The 17,884-nt window shown below is 46.9% G+C and overlaps 1 protein-coding gene across 2 annotated transcripts in view; it reads right to left on the bottom strand.

Annotated features, from left to right (window-relative positions):
• Window positions 1–4,510, bottom strand: part of SPON2 (spondin 2) — a 28,455-nt gene extending 23,945 nt beyond the window's left edge. The window contains exons 1-2 of one of the 2 annotated variants that reach the window (XM_073649121.1): window positions 4,277–4,510; window positions 3,697–3,919 (exon numbers count right to left, since the gene is read on the bottom strand). In XM_073649121.1, the coding sequence (XP_073505222.1) occupies window positions 3,697–3,907 (211 nt within the window). In that variant the 5' untranslated portion in view covers window positions 3,908–3,919; window positions 4,277–4,510. The remainder of the gene's footprint in view (window positions 1–3,696; window positions 3,920–4,276) is intronic. The other variant, XM_073649122.1, reaches the window with a different exon arrangement.
• Between the last annotated feature and the right edge of the window lie 13,374 nt (window positions 4,511–17,884).

Genomic DNA, 17,884 nt, shown 5'->3' with positions numbered 1-17,884 from the left:
AATTATGTCTGAAGAACATCTTAAATAAGTTGCTAAAAATGGAAAACCCATTTAATATTCTTCATATTTGTTGATCCTATATCATTATGTTACTTTATCTGTCCTATACCTATTTTGCAGTGATCCTGAGAAACATAATGAATTTTGCACATTGCCAATTATTAGAGAGCATTGTGAATGTAAATCATGATTTAGAAAACCCATTCTCAAATACCGTCTTACATAACTGTGATGTCATTTATAAGGTTCCCCAGTTCAGAGCCTTTATATATTAGCTAGAGTGTCTCCATTGTGGATCTCTGACACTGGAGGACCAAATATCTACAAATTACATGGACAATCTATTGATTTTGCAAAGATCTTGCAATACTTTTTTTCCCCTGTGGTGGCGCTGCCAAGGATTTGAAAACTTGTTCCTAGATTTCTGAAAAGATTACAGCAGATCACTGGCCATCTCGGTTCATCTTGGCCATCACTCACAACAAATATTAATAAGAAGCTCAGGGATACCTTGGAAAGGTAGACAAACAATGGGGATACACTTAGCTTGAGAAGACACCAGAGATATAACGCCAACTGTCCTCCAAGGGCACCAGAGAAAAAACTAGCCGACTGCTAGTGCTCCAAGCCTACACAGAGGTACATAGAACTATCACCAGCAACTCTCTGGAGAAACTGAAACTATTTAACTACCCAGCAAGGGTGTGTCAATCAGCAGTAGAAGGTGGAGGTCGCTGCTGGGTCTTAAAGGAAGAAGGATAAAACTACACTACAGATATGAGGGAATCAAGAAGGAGTGTGCAATGCCAAGCGCAGTGACCCTCTACAGCCGGCTCCAGAGCATCTGTCTGTGACACCTGACACACCAGTGATGGCACCTCTTTGCTCTGGTTGTGTTAGTGCAGCACTCGGGGGACACTTGAATAGCCAATTGCCATAATTTGATACTACAGTCCACCCTTTCTCTTAAATACTTTGGTTTCCCACCCCAGAACCAGCCCCACAAGAGCCAAAATACATAAGATTCACACCTGGCAATGTAGCTATTTCTTAGTATATGACATTCAGTCTAATTATTCATGAAGTTCAAATGTAGCAGAGCTATAGTGATAGAGATGTAGCAGAGCTATAGTGATAGAGATGTTGCAGAGCTATAGTGATAGAGATGTACCATAACTATAGTGATAGAGATGTAAAAGAGCTATTCTGATATAGAGATGTAGCAGAGCTATAGTGATAGAGATGTTGCAGAGCTATACTGATATAGAGATGTAGCAGAGCTATAGTGATAGAGATGTAGCAGAGCTATAGTGATAGACATGTTGCAGAGCTATACTGATATAGAGATGTAGCGGAGCTATAGTGATAGAGATGCAGCAGAGCTATAGTGATAGAGATGTTGCAAAGCTATAGTGAAAGAGATGTAGCAGAGCTATAGTGATAGAAATATAGCAGAGATTTAGTGATAGAAATATAGCAGAGCTATAGTGAGAGATGTAGCAGAGCTATAGTGATAGAGATGTAGCAGAGCTATAGTGATAGAGATGTAGCAAAGCTATACTGATAGAGATGTAGCAGAGCTATAGTGATAGAGATGTTGCAGATCTATACTGATATAGAGATGTAGCAGAGCTATAGTGATAGAGATGTAGCAGAGTTATAGTGATAGAGATGTTGCAAAGTTATAGTGAAAGATGTAGCAGAGCTATAGTGATAGAAATATAGCAGAGCTAAAGTGATAGAAATATAGCAGAGCTATAGTGAGAGATGTAGCAGAGCTATAGTGATAGAGATGTAGCAGAGCTATAGGGATAGAAATGTAGCAGAGCTATACTGATAGAGATGTAGCAGTGCTATAGTGATAGAGGTGTAAAAGAGCTATACTGATATAGAGATGTAGCAGAGCTATAGTAATAGAGATGTAGCAGAGCTATAGTGATAGAGATGTACCAGAGCTATGTGGCTATATAGATGTAGCAGAGCTATGTGGATATAGAGATGCAGCAGAGCTATGTGGATATAGAGATGTAGCAGAGCTATGTGGATATAGAGATGTAGCAGAGCTATGTAGCTATAGAGATGTAGCAGAGCTATGTGGATATAGAGATGTAGCAGAGCTATGTGGATATAGAGATGTAGCAGAGCTATGTGGATATAGAGATATAGCAGAGCTATCTGGATATAGAGATGTAGCAGAGCTATCTGGATATAGAGATGTAGCAGAGCTATCTGGATATAGAGATGTAGCAGAGCTATATGGATATAGAGATGTAGCAGAGTTATGTGGATATAGAGATGTAGCAGAGCTATGTGGATATAGAGATATAGCAGAGCTATGTGGATATAGAGATGTAGCAGAGCTATGTGGATATATATATGTAGCAGAGCTATGTGGATATAGAGATGTAGCAGAGCTATATGGATATAGAGATGTAGCAGAGCTATGTGGATATAGAGATGTAGCAGAGCTATATGGATATAGAGATGTAGCAGAGCTATGTGGATACAGAGATGTAGCAGAGCTATATGGATATAGAGATGTAGCAGAGCTATGTGGATATATAGATGTAGTAGAGCTATGTGGATATAGAGATGTAGCAGAGCTATGTGGATATAGCGATGTAGCAGAGCTATGTGGATATACTGATGTAGCAGAGCTATGTGGATATAGAGATGTAGCAGAGCTATGTGGATATAGAGATGTAGCAGAGCTATGTGGATATAGAGATGTAGCAGAGCTATATGGATATAGAGATGTAGCAGAGCTATGTGGATATAGAGATGTAGCAGAGCTATGTGGATATAGACATGTAGCAGAGCTATGTGGATATAGACATGTAGCAGAGCTATGTGGATATAGACATGTAGCAGAGCTATGTGGATATATAGATGTAGCAGAGCTATATGGATATAGAGATGTAGCAGAGCTATGTGGATATATAGATGTAGTAGAGCTATGTGGATATAGAGATGTAGCAGAGCTATGTGGATACAGAGATGTAGCAGAGCTATATGGATATAGAGATGTAGCAGAGCTATGTGGATATATAGATGTAGTAGAGCTATGTGGATATAGAGATGTAGCAGAGCTATGTGGATATAGCGATGTAGCAGAGCTATGTGGATATACTGATGTAGCAGAGCTATGTGGATATAGAGATGTAGCAGAGCTATGTGGATATAGAGATGTAGCAGAGCTATGTGGATATAGAGATGTAGCAGAGCTATGTGGATATAGAGATGTAGCAGAGCTATGTGGATATAGAGATGTAGCAGAGCTATGTGGATATAGACATGTAGCAGAGCTATGTGGATATAGACATGTAGCAGAGCTATGTGGATATAGAGATGTAGCAGAGCTATGTGGATATAGAGATGTAGCAGAGACATGCTTTGCAGAGGCAGCAGCAGAAGGGTTATCTTTCATGTAGCAGAAGAGAGTTGACAGATGTAACAAAGCCGGATACTTTGACATGTAGCAGAGGGAGTAAAATACTTTTTCAGATGCATCAGAGCTGAGTTGATCATGTTTCCCTCCTTGTGGCACCACATTGTGTAACGATTTCATTACCATAGGACTGCAGGTAAACCTAGCAAATTATTTCCCCTTTTTCCCCTAAACTTTTACATTAATGATGCAACTGCACATCAATATTTTTCAGTATATATATTCCATAGCATGCGCTGCTCACTTACCCAGCAATGATGACCACTGAGCCGGGGGCCTGTACAGGGGATATTGTTTGGGGAAGGACGTTTGGCTCCATTTCCCAGTGAAGACTATGCTATACTTCGCTATCTCTTCTGCGGTGCACATAGGATCTTCATTTAGGGGAAGACAGCTGGAATAACCCACGATCGATAACACCGTCAGGACAACTTTGTAGGTTTTGCACCACGGAATCATCTTTTCCACTCTCTGTAGGGGAAACAAAAAAGAAGAAAGAAAAAAAAATGTTAAAAAAAAAATAATCTTTATCTATAGAGGGAAACATCTGCAATTGATTTAACAGCAATCTGCCTGGAATCAGCAGGAGAGGACACATTCGCCTCGGCATCTGTATTCAGTTCAGATTCCCTAGAAATGTTGGACGGATGTAGCAGAGCTGAGTGTGTAGTCGCAGCAAAACTGGGTATATCATTTTGAGATAACGAGGTGTGGTTTTTAGGTAAAATTTTAAATGACGGACTCAGCTCTGCTACATCTGGCTGCTTAAAAAAAATAGATGAAATTATTGCTGATATTCAACTGCAGGAAGAAAGTTGAGAAAGTTACCTACAAGTCTTGTCCTGGAGAGATGGTGGCACCTGCGTTTGCTGGCAGCTAAACTCTTTTGGTGAGAGGAAAAGGAGGAACTGATCTATTTATGCCTCGAGAGGGTCCAAAATGATTGTAACCTTAAGACCCCGATGCGTTCAACAACTATTTACTTATTGGAAGCACGTCTGTGCCAGTTGGTCCAACCTTCTCCAATAAAAAGAAATCAGAGACCGCTGACTAAACAAATTAGGTTTTGCAAAAGTACTACCCCACCACCACCCCTCTTTTACCCAGCCCCCATTACTTTTTTTTTTCTTCTTCCATTTGGGAAATGTCAAGAAGTAAAACATTCTCATACGTGAAAGTAATGACTCTCCGAGGGAAAGTTTAACCATTGCATGTTGGGATGGACTCTTTCAGGGGGATTCATTTATGGAATTTAATTACATCATATTGGACCCTTGGGAGTTTTGGAAAGATTCTTTCTGCTCATTCATTGTTCAGAAGAACAAAGCGATAATATTGTGTATTATTATGTATATGGAGAGATCATCTAGATAATGGGCTGCTCGGAGATACTATGTTCATAATTGGTGGCACAAAGCATTATAGAGAAGCATTCAGACAGATATAAAGTTATTTCTTCAATCGAAGGTGTCCCTAAGGCAATGATTTACAAAATGATGGCTGCCCCAGATGAGGCAGGGACTATGCATTGTGATAAAAGAAAATAATGAAAAATCACAGGCTGCAAACACACAAACAGTAAACCATAATGAGATGTTTTAAAAGAGTAAGAACAGCTAAAGAGATAGAACTCATAAGTCTAAGTCTGTTCAGTCTTTGCCAAGCCAGCCTGATTGACAGCTGCAGTTTGCACAGAGCCATGTGAGATCTCAGCAGGTAGTAGGGACATTGAGGAAGTGTCAATTGTGTCGGGTAGGTGGAGATTCAGCAGGAGGAGAGAGATTGAAGAGTTGTCAATCGGACTCCGGTGGAGATTCAGCGGCAACAGAGAGGAGGCACACTGATGAGCTGCAGTCAGGATAGGTGGGCATAGAATAAGCAGCAGCAGGGAGAGGGGCACTGAGAAGATATTATACAGGATAGGTGGGTGGAGAGTTAACAGCAGCAGGGAAGAGGGACACTGAGGATCTATCAATCAGGCTAGATGGGTGGAGATTCAGAAGCAGCAGAGAGGAAGGACACTGATTCTCACGGGTGTGTCAGGTTGAAAGACAAGATCTGTCTCATTCTAGGACCCAGAGGCTACCTCCCTCCCGCTAATTGACAACCAGGCCTGGGTGTTTAAATACTTTCTGTTTGCTACAGGGAGGCGCCGGTGATATTCGCATGTTCCTTTGTGAAGGCTTGGAGCTATTGCAGTCTGCTTACTTCCTCTGAGGTGCTAGGAGGACGTGTGGTGTAATCTCTCTGAAGTCAGCTGAAGCTAAGTTACTTTCCCCTGTGTTTGTCTCCCTTTTTGTTTTAGCTGTTAGTGGGGACTGACTAGAGCTCACCTTCCCTCCCCCTTCCCTATCCAGGGCCAAGCTCTAGGGAAAAACAGGGTTTAGGTTCCTGTGCGGTTGTTAGAACCCACCTGTTAGTTTTTTTCTATTTTGGTCATGTGACCTGCTGCCTATTTATTCCAGCTCCGCCCTTCTGGCTTTGCTGGACTTCAGTGTTACTTTGACTCTTAATCTAGCCAGGTGCTTTGTACCTATCTCTATAGTTTGCTTGGTCCTTGGACCTCTAAGTATTTTTGTCTGTTTGTCTTTTTGCTCCGCTACAACTTCTGCTAGGAGGTGTCCAATTTTGTCCCAGTCCTTAGTACTTTTAGGGACCCCTCCCTTATATCTATAGGTCTGCATTCAGACTAGCTGAGGACGAAGGCGGGTCTGTTCACAAGGAACAGGTTGCCCGCTGCATCGTAGGGAATCAGCTTAGCCCTATTGTAGGGACAGTTTTCCTATCTTTCCTTAGTTCTTGTAGCAGATCAAACAGTAAGTCCAGCCCAAAATAAAAATAAAAAAATCCTAAGGAAAGAGATCCGGAGATCAACATGGTGTCTGTTCAGGAATTGGCTCAACGCCTGCAGGGATTCTCTCTTGAGGTGGCCGAGCTCCAGCAACACGTGAGTTGCTGTCCTGGAGCGCATTTGGTTGAACCGAAGGTAGGACTGCCTTATTTTTTTTATGGTAAACAACAAGATTTTTTTTCCTGTAAAAATACTTGTTTATTATATTTTCGTTTGAGACCCAGGTCCTCTGGGAATGAATCACAGCGCATTGGGTTTATCATGTCACTTTTGCGCAAGGAACCACAGGGATGGGCCTTTTCTCTCCAACCTAATGATCCGTGTTTTAGATCAGTGGAAGATTGTTTTTCTGCTATGGGGTTGTTGTATGACGATCCTGATCGAGTCTCTTCTTCTGAGACACAACTGAGACGTTTAAAGCAGGGGTCAGGTGATGTTGAAAATTATTGTACACACTTCAGAAGGTGGTCTTCTGAAGTGAGATGGAATGATTCGGCGTTAAAATGTTTGTTTCTTGCTGGTTTAAGTGAAAGGGTTAAGGATCTGCTGATTGCTTTCCCTGCACCTGGAAACTTGCAAGAAGCCATGCAATTAGCTATACGTGTGGACAGGAGACTGCGTGCCAGGGTTAATGAGGAGAAAACTACTGCTATGGCAGCTCCTAGTCATCAGAGGGTCTGCTCGGACGACAGAGAACCGATGGAGATTGGGGCGATGTCACTCCGCTCTCAGGAAAAAGACCGCAGGTTTTCCAAGGGATTGTGTTTTTATTGTGGTAAATCTGACCATTTTGTTAAGAACTGTGAGCTTCTGTTAAACAAAAAAAAAAAAAAGGTCAGTTACGCCCTTATTGCTTGTTTAAACTCTAAGGGAGTATTTCTTTCAGGGAGTACCTCATTGCAGGAGGAGTTGATTGAATTTCAGGTATTTGTGGATTGTGGTTCTACACTGAATGTGATTGATAAGGGATTTTTGGAAAAACTTAAATTGGAACCCAAACCTTTGTCATCTCCTATTTCTGTGGTTGCTGTTGATAACATTCCTTTGAAATGTGTTACTCACAAGGTTTTTGAATTTCCCCTCACTATTATTGGTATTCACCAAGAGAATTTGGATTTAGTGGTATTAAATAATTTACCTTCTCCAGTAGTTTTAGGTTTGCCTTGGTTAAAACTGCACAATCCTTTACTGGACTGGTCTACTAATGAGATTAAATCCTGGAGTCCTAAGTGTTATGATAAATGTTGTAACGTTCGCATTGGTGCTGTGGAAAGAGGGGAATTACCTGTACCTATTCAGGATTTTTGGAAGTTTTTTTCAGAGGAGGAGTCGCAAATTCTACCTCCTCATAGGGACTATGATTGCACCATTGAGTTTGTTCCTGGAGCTACTCTTCCCAAGAGTCGCTTATTTAATCTTACTATCCCTGAAAGAAAGGCCTTGGAGGAAAACATACAGGTGAGCTTGGCTGCTCGTCACATTAGACCTTCTAAGTCACCTGTGGCTGTTGGATTTTATTTTGTAAAAAAAAAGGACGTCGGTTTACGTCCATGTCTGGACTTTCGCAAAATTAATAAAATTACTGTACGCAATTCCTACCCACTGCCGTTAATTCCTGACTTGTTTAACCAGTTAGTGGGGGCCAAGTGGTTCTCTAAAATTGATCTCCGGGGGGCATACAATTTGTTGCGAATGAAGGAGGGTGATGAGTGGAAAACTGCTTTTAACAGCCCGGTGGGTCATTTTGAGAATCTGGTTATGCCTTTTGGTCTTACCAATGCACCAGCATTTTTTCAGAACCTTATTAATGACATCCTGAGACCTTTGATTGATAAGAATGTGGTGGTGTATTTGGATGACATTTTGATTTAGTCGCCAGATCTGGAGTCTCATTGGCAGAGCGTACGGGAGGTATTGCAGTTATTAAGTGACAATTCACTTTTTGCTAAGCTGGAGAAATGCGAGTTCGCTGTACAGAGAATTAGTTTTTTGGGTTACATTATCTCCAGCGAGGGCTTTGAGATGGACCCGGTGAAGGGTCAGGCTGTGCAAGAATGGCCTAGGCCTATTGGTTTAAAATCGATACAGAGATTTTTGAGTTTTGCCAATTATTACAGAAAATTCATTAAGAATTTTTCTATAATTGTTAAGCCACTGACCGATCTCACCAGGAAAGGTGCGAATACGGTCCAGTGGACTACTGAGGCCATTGAAGCTTTTGTGCATCTCAAGGAGAGGTTCAGCTCTGCCCCCATCCTTATGCAGCCTGATGAGACTAAGCCTTTTTTGGTCGAGGTTGATGCTTCTTCGGTGGGGGTCGGTGCGGTTTTGTCTCAGGAGAACAAGGATGGGGTTCATCCCTGTGCTTTTTTTTCGAAAAAATTTTCTGAAACCGAACTTAATTACGATGTTGGTAATCGGGAATTGCTGGCTATCAAACTCGCATTTGAACATTGGCGTCATTTCTTGGAAGGTGCTAAATTTCCCATTCAGGTTTTCACTGATCATAAGAATCTGATCTATCTAGATGCTGCCAAGCGCTTGAATGCCCGTCAGGCTAGGTGGGCTCTTTTTTTTTCGCGGTTTAATTTTTCTGTTACTTACATCCCGGGTACTAAGAATGTTAAAGCTGATGCTTTATCTTGCAGCTTTTCTCCCATGGTTGGTACCGAGGAGGAGGAGAGCATTTTACAGGAAGGAGTTGTGATAGCAGCATTGGACTCCGTTTTGGAAGATGGGATTCTGAAAGCCCAGGAGGATGCCCCGTCTAACACTGCCCATGGGAGGTTGTTTGTACCTAGAACCTTTAGGAGAGAGTTGTTTGTGGAGTATCATGAGTCTCGGTTGGCAGCTCATCCAGGAATTTCTGAGACTAAGAGACTGGTAGTTCGCAGTTTTTGGTGACATGGGTGGCAGAAGGAAATCATTAAATGGGTGCGTCAATGTACGGTGTGTGCTAGATCAAAGGCTTCACATGCTCCTGCTGCGGGGTTGCTTTGCCCTCTGGAGGTTCCTAGTGCGCCTTGGACGCATCTTGCAATGGATTTTATTACTGACCTTCCTGTGTCCGAGAGTTTCACTGTTATCTGGGTGGTCGGGGACCGTTTTAGCAAGATGTGTCACTTGGTTCCTTTCATTAAACTGCCCTGCGCTAAGACACTCGCTAAGGCTTTTGTCAAGGAAATTGTCAGACTCCATGGCGTTCCCACCGACATTGTTTCTGATAGGGGAACTCAGTTTGTGGCTCGTTTTTGGCGTGCTTTTTGTGACAGGTTGGGAGTCCATTTGTCATTTTCATCTGGGTATCATCCTGAGTCTAATGGACAGACAGAAAGAAAGAATCAGGATGTTGAACAGTTTTTGCGTTGTTTTGTGGCAGACAATCAAGAGGGGTGGTCTGAGTTTCTGCCGCTTGCTGAATTTGCTCTTAACAACCATACATCCTCTTCTGCTGGGTGTTCTCCGTTTTTTTTTTGTACTGGGAGACATCCGTCGTTTGGTTCGTTCTCCAAATTGGTGTCGGTTGTGCCGGAGGAGGAGAATTTTTCCGGTGATTTGGAGAGAGTTTGGACTGATGTACGTTGTAACCTTCAAGAGGCTAACAAAAAGTCGAAGAAGTATTTTAACAGGAAACGTCAAGAGGTTTTGTTTACGGTTGGTGACATGGTTTGGTTGTCCTCAAAGAATCTGCAGTTGAGGATTCCTTCTAAGAAATTGGGTCCGAAATTTGTGGAACCATTTAAGGTGCTTCAGGTGGTTAACCAGTCTGCTGTTAGGTTGGAAGTTCCCTCCTCCTGGAAGATTAATCCGGTGTTTCATTTTTCCTTGTTGAAAAAAGCTGATGTATCGGATAGGGATGCCACTGTCACAGTTCCTCCGGTGGTGGAAGACGGTGAATATGAAATTTCTCGTATCCTGAATTCCAGAAGGCATAGAGGGAGATTGCAGTATCTGGTCGCTTGGAAAGGTTTCGGTCCTGAGGATAATTCCTGGGTAGGGGCGGATGATGTCTCTGCTCCTAGACTTATCAGAGCGTTTCACAGGAGGTTTCCTGATAGGCCTGGGCCTGGAGGATCCGGAGGATCCTCATAGAAGAGGGGGTACTGTTAGAACCCTCCTGTTAGTTTTTTTCTATTTTGGTCACGTGACCTGCTGCCTATGTATTCCAGCTCCGCCCTTCTGGCTTGGCTGGACTTCAGTGTTACTTTGACTCTTAATCTAGCCAGGTGCTTTGTACCTATCTCTATAGTTTGTTTGGTCCTTGGACCTCTAAGTATTTTTGTCTGTTTGTCTTTTTGCTCCGCTACAACTTCTGCTAGGAGGTGTCCAATTTTGTCCCAGTCCTTAGTACTTTTAGGGACCCCTCCCTTATATCTATAGGTCTGCGTTCAGACTAGCTGAGGACGAAGGCGGGTCTGTTCACAAGGAACAGGTTGCCCGCTGCATCGTAGGGAATCAGCTTAGTCCTATTGTAGGGACAGTTTTCCTATCTTTCCTTAGTTCTTGTAACAGATCATAACAGCGGTGATTGGAACCAATATATTGATGATAGGTGAGTCAGGGTGATATCAGATCAGCCTAGGAAGTCTCCACTCCCCCTTTCTCTAGTGCACTTAGTCTTTCCCACACTTGGCGTGACACTGATGAGCTGTCAACTTGATCAAGTGGATGGAAATTGAAACATTTAAAAAGGATTATACAGGCACTCTGTCAAGAGTTATCAAAGTGGGTACACCAGTCACAGGCACTCTGCCAAGGGTTATCAAAGTGAGTAAAACAGCCTCATCATGTGTAAGCAATTTATGTAATAATGTATGCAGTTTTGCATTGCTTAATCTCATGACAGATCTGCTTTAAGTGAGATGTAACTCAGGATAATGACATAAACACATTACCAGCATCTACAGTGATTTGTAAAATAATGATAGTAAGACAAATAAGTCTCATTCCTTATAGGCAGTGGAAATAAGTGCCCTATTTGCATGTGACGCGCCCCCTGGGCCTGTGCTGTGCAGGGGATACCCGGAGCCGGGCCTTCTGTAAGATGCTGGGGGTTGTAGTCTCCGTGTGGCGGCGACCCGGTCCATGCCCAGGGCGGTCAAACCAGTGGCAGTCTATTGGTATTGTAATTGTCCGACTACGCCACCCGTGGATTGCGGTCAGTGGGGACCGCCGCTGCGCTGCAGACCGCTGAGGCTGATGTTATATGCGCAGCCAGGAATGGGATGACTCCCCACAGGAGAAGTATTGCCTCAGGGCAGCTAGAGTGAATGTTGGGAGTGATGGTGTGAGCGTCCCAATACTGATGGTGCTGGTGCGGCGATGAAACACAGAGACTTGTAATTGCAGTTTCCAATGCTTTACTCACACTCGACCAACTCCCAGGCAATTCCAGAGCGTGGCACAGGGCTCCCTTCCTTTCCTTTCTCTGGCCGTCCCCACCAGTGACCCACCTTTGTCCAGCTCCCTCGGGCCTTCTGTTGGCGAAACCTATCTCCGGTTTCCCTGACCCTATGCGGTATGCTTTCCTGGTGGATGTAGTGAGGGGTCGCACCAAGATGTGGTAACAACCTCCGGTTTTTGGCTGAGGAATTTGTTGCCTCCACCAATTTGGGATCCGGTACCCTGTTCTGCCAACCCTTCACCCTGTATCTCCTGGGCATATGGGGTTCCTTCTGTCCTCGTGTCTCTGGGCCTTTCTCTGTGTTTCTTGCTTCCTTTCTCCTCTGTTCCAGTTCCTTTCTTACTTTCCTTTCCGTTCCTTCTCCTCTCTCTTTCTGCTGTTTCTGGCCTCCACTCCAGGCCTGCCTCTGGAGCTGGGCCCAGACTGAGCCACAGCTCCCTGCCAGCCCACTCTGGCTGAACTCCTCTCTGAACTGTACTGGGCTGAACTGAGATCTAAGATGGTGCCCACCTTATATGCCTCTCTCTATGTGTGAGCCCAGGTGACTAGCAACCAATGGGCTCCTACCTATGCCCAGAAACCCACCCCTATCTGCTCCTACACCACTGGGTATTCCACCCCCCGCGCCACTCCAGCCAGGGACAGATGCTGTCGTGCCTGCACTTCTGTCTAGTGGGAGCACCGTTGACCTGTCCCTCGGAAATGGGGTGTGTGTGGTGCATGCAGCTAAACGAGTCCTGGTCCACACTCCATCCTTACCCGGGAGTGGAATATCACACCTCTGGTTTGAGGTGCAATACCCCTGTAGCAGCCGAGCCCTCGGGGTGCTACACATGGCTTGTTCAGGAATTTACAGACAATTTGCATCTGTGCCCAGGACAGTAATCTGGGGAATGATATAGGGTGAAACCTACTCTTTGGTTCAGCTAACAACAACTCTTGTTGCTTCACTTAGGTCTTTGTTGGCCTTGTAAAATAGTGAGTAGGGCATAGCTTGTCTAAGCCCTTCTACTCAGTCCAAGACGTGAACATAAATACTAAAACTATCGCAAAAGATCGGTCTCGAATAAGTCTTCTGCCACCGTTAATGTGCTGTTCACAGTCCAATCAGCCATTACTGGAATCCACTTAGTTACAACTTTAAATGTAGTGATAGTGAGGAGCGAGCACTAAAATGCGCGGGTGCTCGTTGCTTGGGTCGAGCAAATCGTAATGCTCGGGTTCTCGACCCAAGCAACGAACCCAATGTAAGTCAATGGGAAACTCAAGCATTTTTCCAGCACCCCCCCCCCCCCCAGCGGTCTGCAGAGGGCCCAAAAATTGGCCAAATCAATGGGAACAATGCTCAAATGATATGGGAACAGCATGGGGAAGACCCCTGGAAGCATCTCTGACTCCCAGTTCACTTTTATGGACTCACATTAAAACATACAAAAACGAAGCCAAGCTGGGTTTTCCTGGAAAAAATGTTAAGGAACATTCTTTGCAGGCTAATGACTTGTATATGTGTCACCCTGGCCTGGATGCCACAAGTGTAATTAAAGCTGTGTCTGAGAGCAAGGGGGAGGTTCTCTAGTCAGGGGAACATTAGCATGCAATGTCTCCTGTCTCAGGCCAGTAGGGGGAGCAGGCTGCCCCTATAAAAGCTGGTGCTGGGGGCAGGGTTAGAGAGAACTTGACGGCCTGTCTCAGGACTGAGACTTGTCCCAGAGCAGAGCAGGGACAGACAGTTGTATTGCACCTAAGAGGAAGTGTGGCAGGAGGAGAGCCACAAGCCAGAGACAAGAGGCGAAGAGAGCCTGTCTTGGCAGATAACGGACTTAATTTTCCAGACTTTGGTGTCTGAGGCTGGGAGGATTCTACATCCTCCAGCAGATAACCAGTTCGCAAGGGACTGTATATTCCTTGGCCTAAGAAGCCTGGAGGCCCTGCCACAACCGAAGGGACCAGTAAAGCCGTACAAGGCTGGGAGCAGAAAGGAACCCACGTCGCAGGACATACAGGCGAGAATACACGGAAAGCTTGGAAACGTGGGCTGTTACCCTATAACGTGGAGATAGCCAGAAGGAGCGCAGAAAGCACGGTAGGCCTACACCCTCACCCTGACCAGGGCCAATTTCCCCGTTGCTCTCAGACATCCAAGTCCCCTCCTAGCCGGGACTGTTTATGGGTCAGTTTACCTGTTTTAGTAAAGACCCTGGACTGCAACTTGTTGTCTGTGTGCTCTTTGCTCCTCCAGCACTATCGGCACCGGGACTCTCACTACCATCACTCCCACCATCCACCACACTGCCCTGGGGCCGCACTCTTCCCGTGGGGAGTCACACCATCCCAGCTGCATATATCATCAGCCCCAGTGGTCTGCCCTGCAGCGGCGGTTCCTAATGACCGCTAATCAACGGGTGGCGTAGTCGGACATAAACATCAGCACATAACGGACTACCACTGGACTGACCACCCTGAGCCACGGAACCGGGTTGCCACTACTACTCCCATCCGAGTGCCCCACGGCCCAGGGGGCGAGTCAGTTTTGGCGTAGTCGGCAGGATTTCGTGCCCGCAACCACCGGGTACTACGTGCCTGAAAGAGACTTTTGTAACTTACCTGTGGCGAAGTTTCCCGCCGTCCGGAGTCGTTTCCCGCCATCCGGAGCCGATTCCCGCCATCAGACGCCATCTTGGACCGTTTCCCGCCGTCTTCCCGCCATCCGCAGCTGCTTCCCGCCATCGGACGCCATCTTCAGGACGCCGCGCGGGAAGAAGAGGGGCGTGGACGCCGAAAGCGCGCGAGACCCGAAGCTCCGCCCCACGCACCGACGCTGCGCAAGGTCCTGGACGCCAGGTCCTCGTCCATAGCAGCAGCAGCGGAGCCGCGGCCTACAGAAGAGGATCGTTGGAAGGTAGGCCACGCTTAACTAGGGGGGAGGGAGATGTCGGACACAGAGGCCCCCACTACCACCAGCGCAGCTGCAGCAGCGGTGATGCCCTTTTCCCTGCCCTACATCCCTGGAGCGGCCTGGCTGCCCAAATACTCAGGGGAGCCCCATGCCCTAGCTGACTTCAAGGAAAGGCTTTACAGTTTGTTCCACGTTTACCCCCTGACAGAGGAACAGAAGGTCAGCATATTAACAGGGCAGTTAACTGGCGCAGCCCAGCGGGAGGTAAAATCATGGCCCACTGAGGAGAAAAGGACTGTGAAGGTTATTCTGGCCCGGCTGCGGGGTACCTTTGACACACGTACCTCCGCTGAAATTAAAATGAGGTTCTATGGATGTAAGCAGCGGGCACAGGACAGCATCAGAGACTATGCCCTAAATCTGCAGGAAGCCCTGAGGGTTATTCAATAAACTGACCCTGGCAGTGTGCAGGAAACGGATAAACTACTAACAGAACAATTCATAGAAGGTCTGCTGTCCAGCGCCCACAGGGCCCAACTGCGCCTCATGTTCTTTCAGAACCCCGACCTGACCTTTGCCCAATTTAAGGACAGGGCCATAAGGGTGCTCCGTGAATCTGCAACCAGTGGCGCTATAAACCCCCGGCGCCCTGCTCTCACCTACCACCAGGAGGCGGCGCCCTCCTCTATGGACCCCGTGGGGGCTGATGCACAGGCCCTGAACCAAGCCCCGTCGAAAGACCTGCACCACCAAGTCCAGGACCTGACCAGGAGCGTCGCGGCGTTGACCAGGACCGTCCAGGCGTTGCAAGTGGACCCGGCAAGACCCATCGAGCTGGCTTCAAGTCCCGAGGATGTCTCGTGGCGTCGACAGAGGAGGATCCCGTCATTCCGAGGGAGGCCCACAGACCGCTACGCAGAGGATGGACAGCCCATTTGCCGTCGATGCAACCAGCCCGGACACATTTCCAGGTACTGTAATTTAAACGGGTCCAACCTGGGGCAGAGGGCCAACCCCCAGGCATAAGATCACCAGGCCCTTACAATTGGCGTAATAAGTACGTTGGGGGGCGCCCGGTTTTACCCGTGGTGCTGGACGGTATCCCCATGAGCGCCTTGCTGGATACTGGGTCACAAGTAACCACTATCCCTTATGTACTCTTTAAGCAGTATTGGACTGATGCTGATATCACACGGTATCCAGACAGTAACTTGAGCATCATCGCCAGTAATGGCTTACCCGTGCCGCAGATGGGGTTCAAGGAGATGACCATTAAAATTGGTAAAGTTGAACTGCCGGCACAGGGAGTGATTATTGTGGACATTGACCGTCGTGAAAGTCACCCTAAAATAACTGTGGGTACTAACGTAATTGAAAATTGTCTTTAAGAGGTAATTGTAATCTTACAACAGGTGGCGGTGAATGCTAGTTCCAGCCAACAGAGAGTCCTCAACAAGGAGATAAAAGCCCTGATGAGACGGCAGCAGGTAGAACTGTCTGGTGGTGAGATCGGTAGCGTAAGACTGAGTGACCCATTCCCCATTTCCATGCCTCCCAAAAGTGAAATGATGATCTGGTGTCGGACTGCAATCGGGTTGAGAGGTAGAGACTACCAAGCCATGGTAGAACCCGTGTACTCAGACAGCAGGCCCACCATTTTGACAGCCCGGGGGGTGGTTGATGTCCGTCATGGGAGGGTGCCCGTCCGCATCCTTAACATTGGGGAGAGGGAAGTACACTTACCCAGGTACGCTACACTCGCCAAACTGTTTGTTGTCGAACACAAAGCTATCAGGGCCGTGGAACCCTTGCCTCCATCTCCTCAGGCGTAGGGTAATGGCTCCCAGAAACAAAAGGAGGACTGGTGCCAGAAACTCCATGTGGGTGCTGACTCCACTCCCCTGCACCAGAAACAAGGGAGTCTACCGGGTGGTACAGGAGTACGAGAGAGTCTTTAGTAAGCACCCGCTAGACTTCGGCAGAGTAAAAGGGATAGAACACCACATCCCCACAGGGAGCCACCCACCGATAAAAGAAAGACACCGACCTGTACCCCCTGCACATTATCAGAACGCCAAGGGTATGCTAAGAGAGATGAAAGAAGCTGGGATCATTAGAGACAGCTGTAGCCCCTGGGCAGCCCCCTTGGTTCTGGTCAAAAAGAAAGACGGCACCATGAGAATGTGCGTAGACTATAGACAAATCAACCGTATCACCCACAAAGACGCGTATCCGCTGCCTAGAATAGAGGAGTCTTTAGCCGCACTAAAATCAGCTAACTTCTTTTCTACTTTGGACCTTACTAGCGGGTACTGGCAGGTTCCTGTGGCAGAGGCTGACAAGGAGAAGACCGCCTTCACCACCCCGATGGGACTGAGTGAGTTCAACTGTATGCCTTTCGGGCTCTGCAACGCACCAGGGACCTTCCAGCGGCTGATGGAATGCTGTGTAGGGCACCGAAACTTCGAGACGGTCCTCCTTTACCTGGACGACGTGATCGTCTATTCGAAAACCTACGAGGACCATCTAAAGCACCTGGCCGAGGTGTTCGAAGCCCTGGCAGGCTATGGCCTGAAGGTGAAACCATCGAAGTGTCACCTGCTGAAACCAAAGGTACCTAGGGCACGTGGTAAGCGCGGAAGGAGTGGCCCCCGACCCTGACAAGGTCACGGCAATCAAGAGCTGGCCAAGCCCCTCGAACATCAAAGAGGTGAGACAGTTTCTCGGGTTGGTAGGCTACTACCGAAGGTTCATCCCCAGGTTCACCAAGATGGCAGCTCCTATGCAGGACCTCCTGATCGGACAGTCTAAGTCCAGGAGTCAGAAGCCACCCTTCAAGTGGGATAAAGCGGAAGAGGAGTCCTTCCGCCAGCTAAAGATGGCCCTCACGGGGGATGAGATCCTGGCCTATCCTGATTACGGCCAGCCTTTCATTCTCCACACAGACGCCAGTAATGTGGGACTGGGGGCCGTACTGTCCCAAAACCAACAGGGCAGAGAACGGGTGATTGCATACGCCAGTCGGAAGCTGAGGCCCACCGAGAGGAACCCGGAGAATTACAGCTCCTTCAAGCTAGAATTCTTGGCGGTGGTGTGGGCCATGACGGAACGCTTCAAGCATTACCTGGCCTCCGCAAAGTTCACCGTGTACACGGACAACAACCCGTTGACACACCTGGACAATGCAAGACTGGGTGCCCTGGAACAGCGGTGGATGGCCCGTCTCTCCAACTATGACTTCGTGATCAAGTACCGGGCAGGCAAAACCAATGCCAACGCGGACGC

The sequence above is a fragment of the Phyllobates terribilis genome, unplaced genomic scaffold, assembly GCF_046119375.1.
Source record: "Phyllobates terribilis strain yellow unplaced genomic scaffold, ASM4611937v1 Scaffold_1__5_contigs__length_1240528914, whole genome shotgun sequence".
Classification (NCBI taxonomy): domain Eukaryota; kingdom Metazoa; phylum Chordata; class Amphibia; order Anura; family Dendrobatidae; genus Phyllobates; species Phyllobates terribilis.
The sequence above is the reverse complement of the archived record's forward strand: the minus strand, read 5'-3'. Positions and strand labels throughout refer to the sequence as shown.